The sequence below is a fragment of the Dichotomopilus funicola genome, assembly GCF_033296635.1.
Source record: "Dichotomopilus funicola strain CBS 141.50 unplaced genomic scaffold C8A04scaffold_28, whole genome shotgun sequence".
NCBI lineage: Eukaryota > Fungi > Ascomycota > Sordariomycetes > Sordariales > Chaetomiaceae > Dichotomopilus > Dichotomopilus funicola.
In genome coordinates, this window is record NW_026944049.1 from 253579 (window position 1) to 266828 (window position 13250).

Consider the following 13250-nt stretch of genomic DNA (forward strand, 5'->3'; position numbering starts at 1 on the left):
TCCCAATTTGAAGTATGTCCCCGCTATAGATGAACAAACCTGTGCTGTACTGGGAGCACAGTAGTTGGGAACAGCAAGGGAAACTACGCGCTCTTCAAAAAACAGCCGAGCTGTTCATGGGATAGAATCAAAAAACACCTGGCCACCAGCCCGTCCCCAAATGCCTATAAATAAGAGCCCTCCCCAAGCTTTCTTTCCCAATTCCAAAATCTTCTTCCACTTCTTCAACACACTTCACATCGAGCTCTCTTCTGCCTTCGACTTTCGAGATCTCCCCAAGCTTTACTCTCAACCACATTCCATCACACTCTTGCTCTGTCATTACAGAGTCTCATAGTAAGCCACTCCCATCCATCAACATTAATTATTTATTCCATCGAAAACATTCTCTCGACTTTTTTTCCCTTCCCATACCATCATCCATCCATCGTCCATCCATCATCCAACATCCATCCATCATCCATCCAACATCCATCCATCATCCATCCATCATCCATCATTCGCCTTCATCAATTCGATTGATAACCGACCTTGAACTAACCGATCGCCGATTAGACCAACCATCGTTTTCCTACCATGGGCACTATCAGGATGCCGTGGTATTCGATCTTTAACAAGATCTTCCGCGTCGCTTCAAGCGGTCGCAACAGTAAGTATTCTTTTCCTTTCCAGTATTTTCCGGCGATTTTTTAGCCATCGAGGTCGCACCTCAACTCCATGTGGGCTGAGAGAGATCATCGCGAACCCAACCGAACCCACTTCACCCCACCACCATACCCACTTCCCTTCCCGAATTGCCTCAATTGCCGCCCGACGCGCTCCCCCAAAAAATTCTTCGACGCGTCTCCCATTAATCCCAAGATCCGAAAATCCTCACTCCATCAAATTATTTGAACCATGGGCAGACTCCACCGGAACAGCACACTAATCACACCATGAACCCAGATCAAACTGGCACGACTCCAGCCGAAATGGAGAACATCAAGAACTCCTCGGCCAAGTCTTTGCGCTTGGCCATCGCAAACAAGGAGCGCTTGGGCGTCAAGACCCTCGCGCGTAAGCCATTCCGTCCCATCTCAAGGGGCTTTGCTACATTTTTCGAGTCCTTGAGCTTGACCGTCGCCCTTGGCGATAAAGAATCCGTCGACACGACCACTTACCTCGTGGGTGTGTCCGACTTTGCGGTGGTCTCAGAAATTGAGGCCACCTCTTACAACCCCCCCGTCGCGGGCTCCTATCCCGCGATCGAAAGCATGCTCAAGGCGACTGGCCCCATCGCCAGCGTCACCGAGACCACTCAGGAGGCTGCGGCCACTGAGACCTTCACCATTGTGGCCGAGGCTCCCGTCTCAATTGCCATTATTGAGCCTGAGACCGAGACACAGTATGTAGCCGACACTGCCGTGGTTCTCGAATGCAACGAAGATATCTTCGTTGCCAAGCCTGCGGAGTCCATCGAGGCTACCCAGGCCACCATCATCGACACTCCCGCCTCCGACTCCGAGGCCAACTCTCAAGAATCTTGCGGTGAAGAGACCGCCACTGTGGCCGAGACTCCTGTTACCGAGCTTGCAGAGCAGGATGTTCCCGCTACCATTATCCACGATGAGCTCAAGGAGGCTCTGGAGAATTCCGCCGTCCAGATTGATACCACGGCGAATGAATCTACCGACACCGAGAGCAGCATGGTCTCCGACGATGACAGCTTCGTTGCTGAGATCGGCTCTGAATCGGACCAAGATGACACTAACTCCGACTGCAAGGAAATTTCCGCAGACTCGAGCAACGACCAAGTCACCATCGACTTTCCTCTGATTTTTGAGGATGACAATGATGCTTCTGCTTCCAGCATCTTCTCCAACGACAGCGACCTCGCTCAGGTCATGGAGCTTGATCTTACCTGGATCCATCCCCAGGTTGTCGAAAACAAGGGCCAGACAGATCGGGAACTTATCAACGGCCGTCTTGACAACACCGGGACGGCTAACTTTAACCACATCAACCTGCGCCTCGAGAAGGCTGCTCGGAACCTGGCCATCAACGGCCCCATTCTTCCAATCACCTATTCGCCCATCGTTGAGACCTCGACCTTTGAAAGGATTTCCATCCCAGTCGTCAATACCGTCACTGATTCGAACGTTGACCCAGTCACCGACGATCTTCTTACCACCGTGACACAGACGGTCACTCAGACGGTGACCCAAACTGTAACCAAGACAGTGACTGAGACGCGCCGTCATTCCCGTCAGAGCTCGAGTATCAGCTCTGCTTCTAAGTGGTCTTCCGACGCAACCGTCGACACGACTTCACGCCCACACTCCCCCGTCACCGAGTTCACGGGCACCCCGATCAAGAAGGCTGAAAACAAGCCCATTACTCCGCCGCCTGTTGAATCGGCCACGATTGCCACCCACAATGACAATCCCGTTTCGGCCAACACAAACAACAACCAAGAAGCGGCCAGCATCACAGCTCCTACTGAGGATGAGAAAGATTCTCACCCTGACGTTACCGACAATGAAGTCGCACCCATTCACCGACAGCCCACTGAGGCCAAGGACCTTTCAACTGCGGACGAGCCCACCCAGGAGCTCGATATCGAAACAGAGTCCCGCGTGCAAGATGTGGTCTCAGACTAGAAGCCTATTGCCACGTTCCCCGTTACCGGTTCTCATCAGCTTGTTTATGCTGTCATGCCCGATGGCCGCATCCAATATTACTCATCCGAGGACGAAATTTACATCCCATTTGCTCTTTACGACTATGAGCAATTCCGTGCCACTCATCCAGAGGGACCCGAGATGCACCCTCAGTTCCTGCTTCCTGAGGTAGAGGAAGACCAAGACGAGACTGAGTGCTACGAAGACAAGAATAATGAAGAATTCTTCGAAATCTCGCCCCAGGACATTATGGGTCTTCGCAACACCGTTCAAGATGATTCCGAACAGGATGACACTGCCAGGAACGAGGACATGTCCGAAATTATTCTCCCTGTTAGCTATGCCCAGGCGGCCGCTGGCGACGACGAGAATCAACGGACATTCGACAGTTGGGATGCTGACTTTGAGTTCAGTGAGGACGCCAGGAGCGAGATCAGCTCTGGCTTCGTTCATACCCCAGAACGCATGCGCAGCCCGGAAAAGACTGACGACCATATCCCACCGTCACCCTTTAAGCGCCCATCTAACCCAGAGCCTTGCGAGCGGCCGGAGAGCTACGACGACGACTTCATCTTCTCTGACGACTCTCAAATTGCTGAAGAAGTCGAGTCTGACCCAGAGGAAGAGACCCATCCTCTTGTGCGTCTTCCTTCGCGCGACCATTACATCCAGCACACCTCTACTTCCGAGGACCAAGAGGACTCCAACGCGGAGCCCGAGGTCAACAATACTGGCACCGACGTTGTGCCTGTTTCCACATCCATTACTAAGAAGGACACCAACGAGGTCGAGGACCCTTATGCGCCGCCTACCTCGCGGTACCGTGTCCGTGCGACACAGTCTTCATGGACCGGCCTCGAGATTACCAGTTGGGGCTCACACTCCTACATTCATGGCGTGGACGGCACGATGGGTCTTTTCCGTGAGTGGGAGATTGAATCCGAATCCCAGCACAACCAGCTGCAGAAGTGCCGCTTCGGAGGGTTTTCCGACCCTGATCGCGTACCCCCTCCTCCTGTTATGCCAGAACACGTCGGCTGGCAGGTGCCTGAACTGATTCTCACTACGGATGAAGGCGAGAACTTCTGGCTGGATGATTGCCATTCACGGTACGAGCCGGGCTCTGACGAGTTCCAGTTCGAGGGAAAGCCATTTGGACACATTTGCAACGAAAACTGTGCGGATTTCTTTGAAGAGTTTGGTTGGGACCTGCTCCCTAGCAAGCAACTCGCCCTGCTTGAGGAGAAGATTGATGAAAAGGATGCTGCCAAGGCGGCCGCACAAAAGGAGGCAAAGGAGGCTGCTCGCCTGCAGCAAGAGAAGATCAAGGAACTGGAGAGGCGTGAGAAGATCAAGGACTCTGAGGACTGGAAGGGCATCGCCGCGTTGAAGGAGTATCTCATGAACCTCGAAGAGCGGGCCCTCCTGTTGCCCCCCAAGCGGTTCAACAAGAAAGGTCCTCACATGGTCGGGTGCATGGCCATGCCCCAACTTGACACCATTGCTGAAATCAACGAAGACTACTCCGAGCAAGACTCAGACTCTGACCGTCGGTCCAGCCTGTCCACCGACAATAACAGCAATACCGAGGAGGACGAGTCCTCCGAACTTTCAGAATTCGATTCTTTCCAATCTGACTCGCAACCTGCCGGCAGTGGTCTTGCTGCCCTCCTCAAGGAAGGCAATGCGATCTTCAAGCAGATGAACGAACAGAACGCCCGCGACGCGGCTGATGCCGCCGCTGCTACTACAGCCCAACAACTGACGGAGATTAAGCAGACCACCACCTCTTCTGCTCCTATTACTACCGCTGCTCCCAAGACTAGCGGCTCAACTTACAACCCCAATGTGAACTGGTCCGACATCGATGACGATGAGGACGACTTTTTTGACGCCGAGGCGCTCGCCTCGTTTGAGCGTGAGAATGCCGCTCTCCGGGCCCGGACCCAGCGGGCTTAAGTGGAGGGATCAAGAGGGGTTTTTGTGACAAACACGCTGTCACTGGAAGGAATTTGGGTTGGTTTTTTATGATATGGTGGCACGAGCATAATTATTAGGAACTTTTTTTTAAGACTACGGCCGGTTAGGGGATCAGGTAGATCAGGTACACCTATTATTAGACTTTTTTCCTTTTTTTGCGATTCCTAGCCTTTTCTCCTTCGGCCACGTTGTGCTATCTTTGCCAGGCGAATTACCGCAAACCGTAATCAGTGATGAGTGTGTTCTTAAAGTATGCTGGTGCAAGAGCGTGGCATCTGTGAAACAACTGCCAACGTGGTGTGTACATACAAAGGCTCTTCTCAACATACATCAAAATTTAGACCACATTGAGTTAGGCGGCCATTCCGCGTCATACGTTCAACTCTATACCTTGTAACTAAAGAATACGCCTACCATGCTCCTCGGAGTCTCGGTAGCGTATTGCTCTCGAGCACCCGAAGGACGAGAACAAAGGAAACACACCCTCGTGTCACAGCCAGGTAAGGGTTCAAAGAGCCGCCGAAATCATACGAAATTTGTCCCGATAACCTTATTTCTTTGTGCTTGCCAGACCCCTCTAAGGAGCGGCACGACGTCAGCATCCTCGTGGCCTCACATCCTAAGAACAGTAATACCACGTGGAAATGTTGACACACGTGCAAATGCTACCCATCTAGGTGGTTGGCATGTGTAAAGAGAGGCACATGAGCTAGTGCGATCATAAGGATGATCCCATAAAGAGCCCTTGATGATTGAGATCAAGTGACGATCTCACAATGTGGGGAGAAAGTATCGTATATATAGCCACGCTGGACACCCTCTTGGCGAGCCATGTTACCTTACTCTTCCCCACGCCCCAGCCCATCTCCTTGCTAATAACCATCGCAGAACTGATTTACTCAGAAGATTGTGGCACAACAACACGTTTATCAAACCCCAAGCCTAGGAACGTCTCACTAGACCAAGAGCTATAAATCATCACAACAGTAGCGGAAACCAAATTTCCCAAGAATGTGTGAACAGGTCAACGTCTACTACCTCTGCAAGCATATCTCGCCTTCGAATTGTTACCTAGTTCCATGCTCCACGGCTGGCGAGGACCCGGGCCCCAAGTGCCCTAACTACCACAATTGTCTATTTCCTGTGTACATCCACATAAACTGCCATTTCTGTACCAACAACGATCCTGCGCCGTCGTAACTATGGTCGGAATGGGAAACTTAAGGGTAGTTACGGAGGCTTAACGGGCATATTCTGGGATGAGGACGAAAAGCGATCTTCGTCTTGCCACCGTTTCAATAACCGTTTATTTTCCCGGCTTGCTGTTACTTTCTTATAATAGCAGTTAGACTTAATCGATCCACGCTTTTGTTAGCCCAAGGAATCTCGGTGTGTGAATGTCACGTTGGGAGACCCGGATAATTATTGCAAACTCAACAATAATTACGTGGTAATTAATTATTAGATAAGGGGTGTGAAAGGGAAATGGAAAGACAGAATAAGGGGGGCGATATATTAACGAGCACAGCGGTAGTACCGCGCCGGGCGGGATCAACCTCGAGCTGGATTTTATTTCTAGCGCATCAAGGGTTGTGGCCGTTAGTAAAAAAATACCTTCGCCGCTAACGTCAACGTTGAAGACATGATGAGCCACGGAAATGGGGGGTCATGGGGGTGGGAATAATTATCATTAAGGATAAGAGTGAGCTTCCCAAACTGGGGATTCCCCAGTTAATAGTCAATTATTATTGGGATTCCTGAGCCAAGTCTTGACAACACAAAGTATGCTTTGTTGTTCAGTGAAAAAAGAAAACAGAAAACTATTCCTGCTCGCAACAGGAATCGAGCCCAAAAAAAACCGAGCTATGGTCACACAGGGCGCCAGTCAGGACTTCGGCCCTGGGTAGTATCCAACTAGGTACACATCCCGACCATTACACCACCGAGGAGGTGGCTCGCTGCGACGGTGTATTGGTTGCAAGCCAGAACTGGGCTGGGGGGTTATATATCCCCGACAGACCTGTTGCCATAACATTTTCCATCGCCACTCTTTTTTCGAGAAGAATTTCAATTAAGCTGAAATCAGTTATCCATTTGATAACTGAATCGTATATCAATCTGTATAGGGACACGGAGTGAAAGATATTCTTCAATAAATTGCAAAATAACTCCGAAGATGCTACCCAACTAATATGCTTCAACGCCAATGCTAAACCCAATCTCTAAACCCAACCATGCCAATCCCACCCACCGGTTACAAAAGAAATCTCAAGATATAATCCTAATCATGAACGAAACCGTTGAACCAACCCCAACCACCTCACAAAGAACGTCTATGACGGCTGATCCAAATCCTCTCCCTTCGCCACTGGCACGGCCTGCCACAGCATAGACGTCATGTTCAGCTCAATGGCGCCCTTCTTCTTCCGCTCAACCTTGGCGTTGACCGTCCGCTGGTAGTCGCGCTCCCACTTCTCGGTGAACGTGACGCTCCCAGCGACCTGGACTTCCTGGCCGGCCTTCAGGGTCCAAGCCGGGCTGCGATCCTTGGTCTCCTGCTCTTGGCCAGCTGGGTTGCGCACCTCGACTTTCATCGACTTCTTGTTCCCGGCCTCATCCTGTCCGGGGAGTGTGACCTGGATGGTTCCGGGGGATTGCCAGACCCGTTTCGCCTCCTCGATCAGCCACTTCCCGTCCTCATCGTTGTTGATAGCACCGGAAGTATCCTGACGGGCCGGGAGTAAGTCGACAAACACCGCCTTCGACAGACCCTCGACCAACACCCGGGCGACAAAGCCGCACTTGAGATGGCGGTTCCAAAACGTCACCACGGCAAGCTGGTACAGGCCCCCTTCGTTTCTTCCCCGCGACGATGATGGTGAACAGGAATAATCGACACCCTCCAGCCGGATACTCCGGAACTCCTTATTCCACTGCACCCCGCCGGCAGCCTGGATATCTACCACGTCGTACCCGGGGGCCACCAGATCCGGCGTGCGCACAAACACCACCTCGCTCACCAAAAGCCTCTTCGCAGTCCCATCCCCAAACCCATCGCCCCCAAGACCCGCTGCGCCGCCCGAGGCTGTACCACGGAGACCCTGCTGCGGGCTATTGGGGATATACACCACGCGCGCCTTGGCAGCAGCCGTTTCGGCTAAGGTCAGGACCATGGGGCCCGCGCCGCGTGGGGGGCGGGAACGCAGGAAAACGTTGGGGGTGGAGGTCTCGGTTAGGAGGAAGGCTAGACGAGAGCCGGGGTCGTCTTCGAGGTGGCAAGGTAGGATGGCGAGGTGATGTTGGGCTGGCTTGCCGGCCCTGAGGGCTTCCTGCCCCGGGAGGACAGTACGGATCAGGTGCAGGCGGATGAGGAGGCCCTTGTTGGTCATGGAGTAGTCGGCAGCCGGGACGGTCGCGGAGGAAGTCGGTGCGGCTACGATGTGCTGCATGCCGGCAAAGTCGCGCGGGGAGCTTGCGAGCATCGGGGTAGTGCAGTTGAGGTCATCGAAGTCGATCTCGTCGAGGTCGAGGTGGTGATGGTCGGGTGGGTGGTCGGTCTTGCTGCTGTTAGCTGCGTGGGCATCGGGCTCGTCGTCGCCGAGGGTGCCCCAGGCGAAGAGGGTGTGATCGTCGCTGCGCTTCATGATTTCCTCCTGGAGACGGAGAAACGCGCGGTCACCGCCCTCGCCGTAGAGAACCGGCATGTTAACTTCGAACAGGCCGAGCAGAGCATAGGACAAGTCTTCGGGCTTCGTGGTCGTGCGGTGGGCCGCCCAGGACATGCGCTGGGCCACGCTGGCGTTGTGGATGAGCCGGGGCTCGAGCAAGGCCAGCTCCTCGACGCCCGTGATCTTGGCAACGTGCTTGACGAGGGATGACTTGGTGCCTAGCAACCGCCACCCTTTGGCGTAAAACACGACCTTCCGTGGGGCTAGCAGCTCCTGCAACGTCCAACCACGCGTGAACCAGCGGCTGTCGTTGAAATGGTCCTCCCACGTCCGGTACCCTTCGGTGTAGTCGTCAAAGTGAACGTCCTCGAGAAAGGCATAGCACACAGCCGCGCGCTGGTACCAGCCGAACATGGCGTTGATGGCCTCCGACATCTCGGCCAGGTTGCGCTTGTCGATACAGCAGGTGTCGATCCAGACGTACCGGAACCCGTCCTTCTCAGCCTGCCCGCAGGCGTACGAGATCTTGGCGTATCCGGCCTTGTGCTCGAAGGGGTGCATCGCCGATGCGGGAACCACCCTACCCTGGCTGTCCCGGCTGGCCTGACTCCCCATGCTGCCCAGGCTGCGGACACTACGGCCGCCCCGGCTGGACTGACTGCGGGTGTCGTCATCGCTACGGTCGCTCTCGTATCCGTTGGTAATCGCCGGTAGCGGGGTCGCAGTAGCCGAAGACAACGGCCGGTTGGCGCGGATGCGGTCCCCCCGGAAGGCCATAAGCATGGTCGACAGCAGCATCAGCTTCATGTGGTCCGGGTTGTCGGTGGATCCCGGCTGAGCCAGGATAGGCGGTGTGTACTCCTGCTGCGACCGGCGGTACCGCGCAATGGCCTCCATCTCGTGGAACGACACCTCCTCAGTGCCCCAGGTGTGCGAGAGGATCGCATAGGGCGGGATGTTGGCGCCATTGAACTCCTCCACCTCACGGGTCGATACGTTGAGCAGTCTCATGGTTGTTTTGTGGATGGGGAGAAATTTGATAAAGGAGAGAAGAGGAGACCAAGGAGCGAAAAGAAGAAGCGACGAGTTAGAAGACGAAGTTATGTAAAATAGGTAAAATGAGTTCAATGACTCGATTCGCGCGGTTTCACCTCATACCGTGGTTGATGTTGTTGTGAGCTCGATCCACGATACTCCAAGTTCAAGATAAAGGTTCAAAGACTGATTTTGAGATAGCACAACGGAACGGCGGTTCATCGAGTCACGGCCGTTTTATTCTAACTTGTGCTTGCCTTCCAAAAGTCTCCACCAGTCGCGTGTGCCCCATGAACCCGCATGTTTCGAGCTGGCTGTTTCCGTTGTCAGTGCTGTCACGACTGAGAGCCAACCAGGTGGCCCAATCAAATACCAGTTCCGCCCCGTTCTTGCCGAACTGGGAATCCCTTCGCGCGTGGTCGGGTGCAGGTCAGGCACCAAAGACCCCGCTACCGGAGTCAAGTCAGCCTGTGAAATCCTGCCGATTGCCCCGGTCGATGCCCTGCAACGGCGTCTGGCGTTCGCGGAGCCAATGCCCCGTTTTGCTTTTTATCACTAGACGCTGGCTGTTTCCTAACCGGGGGCCAAAACAGTTCGACGTGGTCCGTCCCGTCCGGTTTGAAACAGTCCCGCGTGGCATTTGGGAGTGGAAGCAAGGCGAAGGTCTGATATGTGGTCGGAGGGTTTGCCAGTCTGTAGGTTTAGGGCCAGTTGTGAAGTGGTGAGCAACAAAATCGAGTCAGGTGGCCGGTTGTTTGTTTTCTTTGGGTTCAGGGGGTGTTTACCCGAGCATGAAAGGTTTACCGTAATTTACACGGCAAATACCCTAGCGCTCCCCACTCTTTGTCACCGACTTCTCCTGCTCCAACCACCGAAAAGCCGACAACAACTGATGAAAAATTCAACCCTGACCATCTCCTTCCTGGATGACTCAAAGATCAAGGAAAACTGGGCCTCGATTTTCCGATCGCCAAGACCTTTGCGGAGCTTCGCTGCCTCTGTTGATCGATGACGAGATGGCCTTGGAACCGCAAAGTAACGCCTGATATCCCTGTCAACACCGTACACTAATAAACCGAAATTTACCGAATCAGGATAACTAGACAGAACGACCAACGGAATTCGCACCTGTCGGAATCGGAGACGCTTCGCAGTCATTAATTATTCAGAAAATAAAAATAAACAAAAGTCTAGTGTATCATGGCATTGTGCTGGAATATGGCCTCGGAAATCCGCAACTCAAAGCCCTAAATCGTGTCAAACCGAAAGAATCGTCACAAATCTAACATTATTCCACCCAATCGTCATCCAGATGAAAAACGCCTCCCCCACTACCCCACATACGGCATCTCGTTGGCCCACGTCGAGAGGTAAGCCGAGGGCGGGAGATAATACGTCGACCAAAAGGCCTCGACCAGCAACCCGAGCCGGATAAGCGGGAAGAAACACACAAAGATCCCAATCACCAACCACAACAACATCGCCGTCACCCCCATGCACGCCTCGCCGAGGCCACTCTTGGTCGACTCCAGCTTGAACGTCAGCCAGTTCAACGACTTGTATGCCACTAACACCACCGGAGGAAACGCCGTAATCGCCAACGACAACACCCGCCACAACGTCTGGGTCTTCTCGCCCTGAAACGCAAACTCCCACGCTATCAAATGCAACCCCCCAAACACCGTTAACCCGCCCATCAACCCAGGCATCACCAGATCTCCGTCCGACCACCAGGTAGCTGTCTTCCCCCCTGGCCGACCCCGTTGCCCCTCGTACGACGACACCGTCGACGTTGGCAGCGCGTAACTCCGGAACTGGTGCTCTTCATTGATCATCCCGTGGATCCGCGGCGCGACCCTGAGAAGCGCCTCGAATTCCTCATATGTTGGACTACGCACCGCGTGGAAGACTGTCGGCCGCCGCACGTCTTGCGGCCGGCCCCAGAGTAAAAGGTAGGTGAAAAAGGAACAGACGGCGTAGGCGAGAGCGGTGATTTCCAGCGGGGAGACGGCGCGGTCGTGCGGGCGGGGGTCGTTGCTGTCGGGCGGGTTCGCGGCGGCATCGGCACTGACTTTGGCTCGCGCGATGAGCTGGACCACGAGCCAGACGACCTGGCCGAGAGCGAGGATCTTGGCCACGGAGTCGCCCTTGTTCTTGTCGTCGATGTCGGCCGCCGTGACGTCTGGAAACCGGTCGATTATACCGACCCGGCGTGCGACGAGCATCTGGGCGGCGGTTAGCGTCCAGGCGTCGCCCTGAAATGCGCGGGCGGCGTGTCGGCGGATGGCCGGTCCTCCTGAAATTCCATGCCCTCGTTTCACCTGCGCCTGCTGTCGCTGAGATTCCTCCGACAAGGGAGGCAGGGGCGGTACATATTCTGGACGCGCACCATCGGGGTCATTGTACTCAATCCACGTCCTCGCGAGCTCGTAGTGTGTGAGGTGGGCGTCCCAATCGAAGGGGCCTAGGTGGCTGTGCCCAGCCCGGCCCTCGTGGATCATCTGCCACAGGAAATGGTCGCCCGTCCACTCTCTCGGGTCCCGGATCGCGGACTCCACCAACTTCGGCGGAAACTTCAGCACGAACCCACCCATGTTCGCATACAGCGTGTGCGTCCGCGTCCACTCGATTTCGTCCGCCAGCTTCTCCTCGTGTTCCTGAAACGCCTGGATTTGCTTCGTGCACTGCCATGATGTCCAAAACTCCGCCAACGCCACGCCAAAGATGTTCTCCGGCACGATGAGCGTGAGCAGCATCCACTTCACCTTGCGGCTGAAGGGGTACCATGCCTCCCAGAACGCGCGTCGACAGGTCTCCCAGGTGCTTTTCGGCGGGGGCAGCGGGCGGACCTGGGGTGGAACATTGAGGTGCAGAATGGACCACGTGCAAAGCAGGATGATGGCGACGGAGCTCCAGACGATGTCGAGAGTTGAGCGGACATCGGGGCCTTTGACGAATACCGGGGTTGAGTCGGGGAGGGTGCAGCGTGGTTGGAAGTTGTTCATTGCATTGGTGAGGTCGGTCAGTATCCGCCAGTTGCGTATTCGACGGCCGGTATAGGTGGGTGGACTCAAAAAGAAAACGGTAATAATAAAATAATAATTAGTTTTTAATGTCGTCACGTTGCACGAAGCTCAAGCCGTCAAAAAACAAAAACAAAAATCGGGTGAAACTCATATTTTAGCTTCTGACTGTCAAGACTGCCCAATCATCACCCTGTCGACCCCAATCGCCCCCAGCATGCCACGCTTCCCACACCAGACGCTCTCTTATCCTTCATCCCAAAAGCCCGGCACTTATTGGCCAGGGTCGGCCCGTAACCCCTGTCGGCGCTTGCCCTGACCAATCAAATCCCCGGAGAATTCCAAATCCTGCGCGGCTGTGCCCAAGTCCAGTGTCTGAGAAACACGCCAAAAAGCTGCAAGGAGGCATCTTTGGCGCTAGCGCCGGTGAGTCGAGACGGAAATAATTAGGAATGGAACCACCTGAGTGTTACAAAATCACAGCCGCACGCCCGGAGGCTTCAAACCAAAGATATTTGTATTCTCTGCAGGCTGGCGAGCCTGGATCCGCCGTACCTAATTAGCTGGCATGTGACCCATAATCCCAACGCAGAAAAGTAGAGCAACGGTTATACATCGCGGGTATGCCCAGGACCAATTCGAACTTCAACCTCCACTAATATCCCCACAAATCTCTCTTGACCCAGGACCACCTAACCAGACTCTTCGGATATCATTTCTTGGATTTCCTGCCTTCCATCCAACCCCATGTTCAAAACAATCATCAATACCATGCTCGCCAGTGCTGTGATGAAACCCAATTCATCCTCATTTCAAATTCGGCAAATATGCACCAGAAACAGAAACCCAGAAGCGCCTCAAAAAATGCATGCATGTCGGAAGAT

At 54.1% G+C, this 13250-nt stretch overlaps 4 protein-coding genes across 4 annotated transcripts; 2 read left to right on the forward strand and 2 right to left on the reverse strand.

The window, feature by feature from the left end:
* Positions 1 to 935: 935 nt before the first annotated feature.
* C8A04DRAFT_28339 (uncharacterized protein) lies at positions 936 to 2639 on the forward strand (the record flags this gene model as incomplete). Its single annotated transcript, XM_062780608.1, has 1 exon — positions 936 to 2639. One exon carries the CDS (start codon positions 936 to 938, stop codon positions 2637 to 2639), a length of 1704 nt encoding a protein of 567 aa, XP_062637364.1.
* A 54-nt stretch (positions 2640 to 2693) lies between these two features.
* C8A04DRAFT_28340 (uncharacterized protein) lies at positions 2694 to 4619 on the forward strand (the record flags this gene model as incomplete). Its single annotated transcript, XM_062780609.1, has 1 exon — positions 2694 to 4619. One exon carries the CDS (start codon positions 2694 to 2696, stop codon positions 4617 to 4619), a length of 1926 nt encoding a protein of 641 aa, XP_062637365.1.
* A 2354-nt stretch (positions 4620 to 6973) lies between these two features.
* Positions 6974 to 9319, reverse strand: C8A04DRAFT_37017 (vegetative incompatibility protein HET-E-1; the record flags this gene model as incomplete). Its single annotated transcript, XM_062783740.1, has 1 exon — positions 6974 to 9319. The coding sequence occupies one exon, from the start codon at positions 9317 to 9319 to the stop codon at positions 6974 to 6976; it is 2346 nt and encodes a 781-aa protein (XP_062637366.1).
* Positions 9320 to 10674: 1355 nt separating this feature from the next.
* On the reverse strand, positions 10675 to 12348 carry C8A04DRAFT_28342 (uncharacterized protein; the record flags this gene model as incomplete). Its single annotated transcript, XM_062780610.1, has 1 exon — positions 10675 to 12348. One exon carries the CDS (start codon positions 12346 to 12348, stop codon positions 10675 to 10677), a length of 1674 nt encoding a protein of 557 aa, XP_062637367.1.
* Between the last annotated feature and the right edge of the window lie 902 nt (positions 12349 to 13250).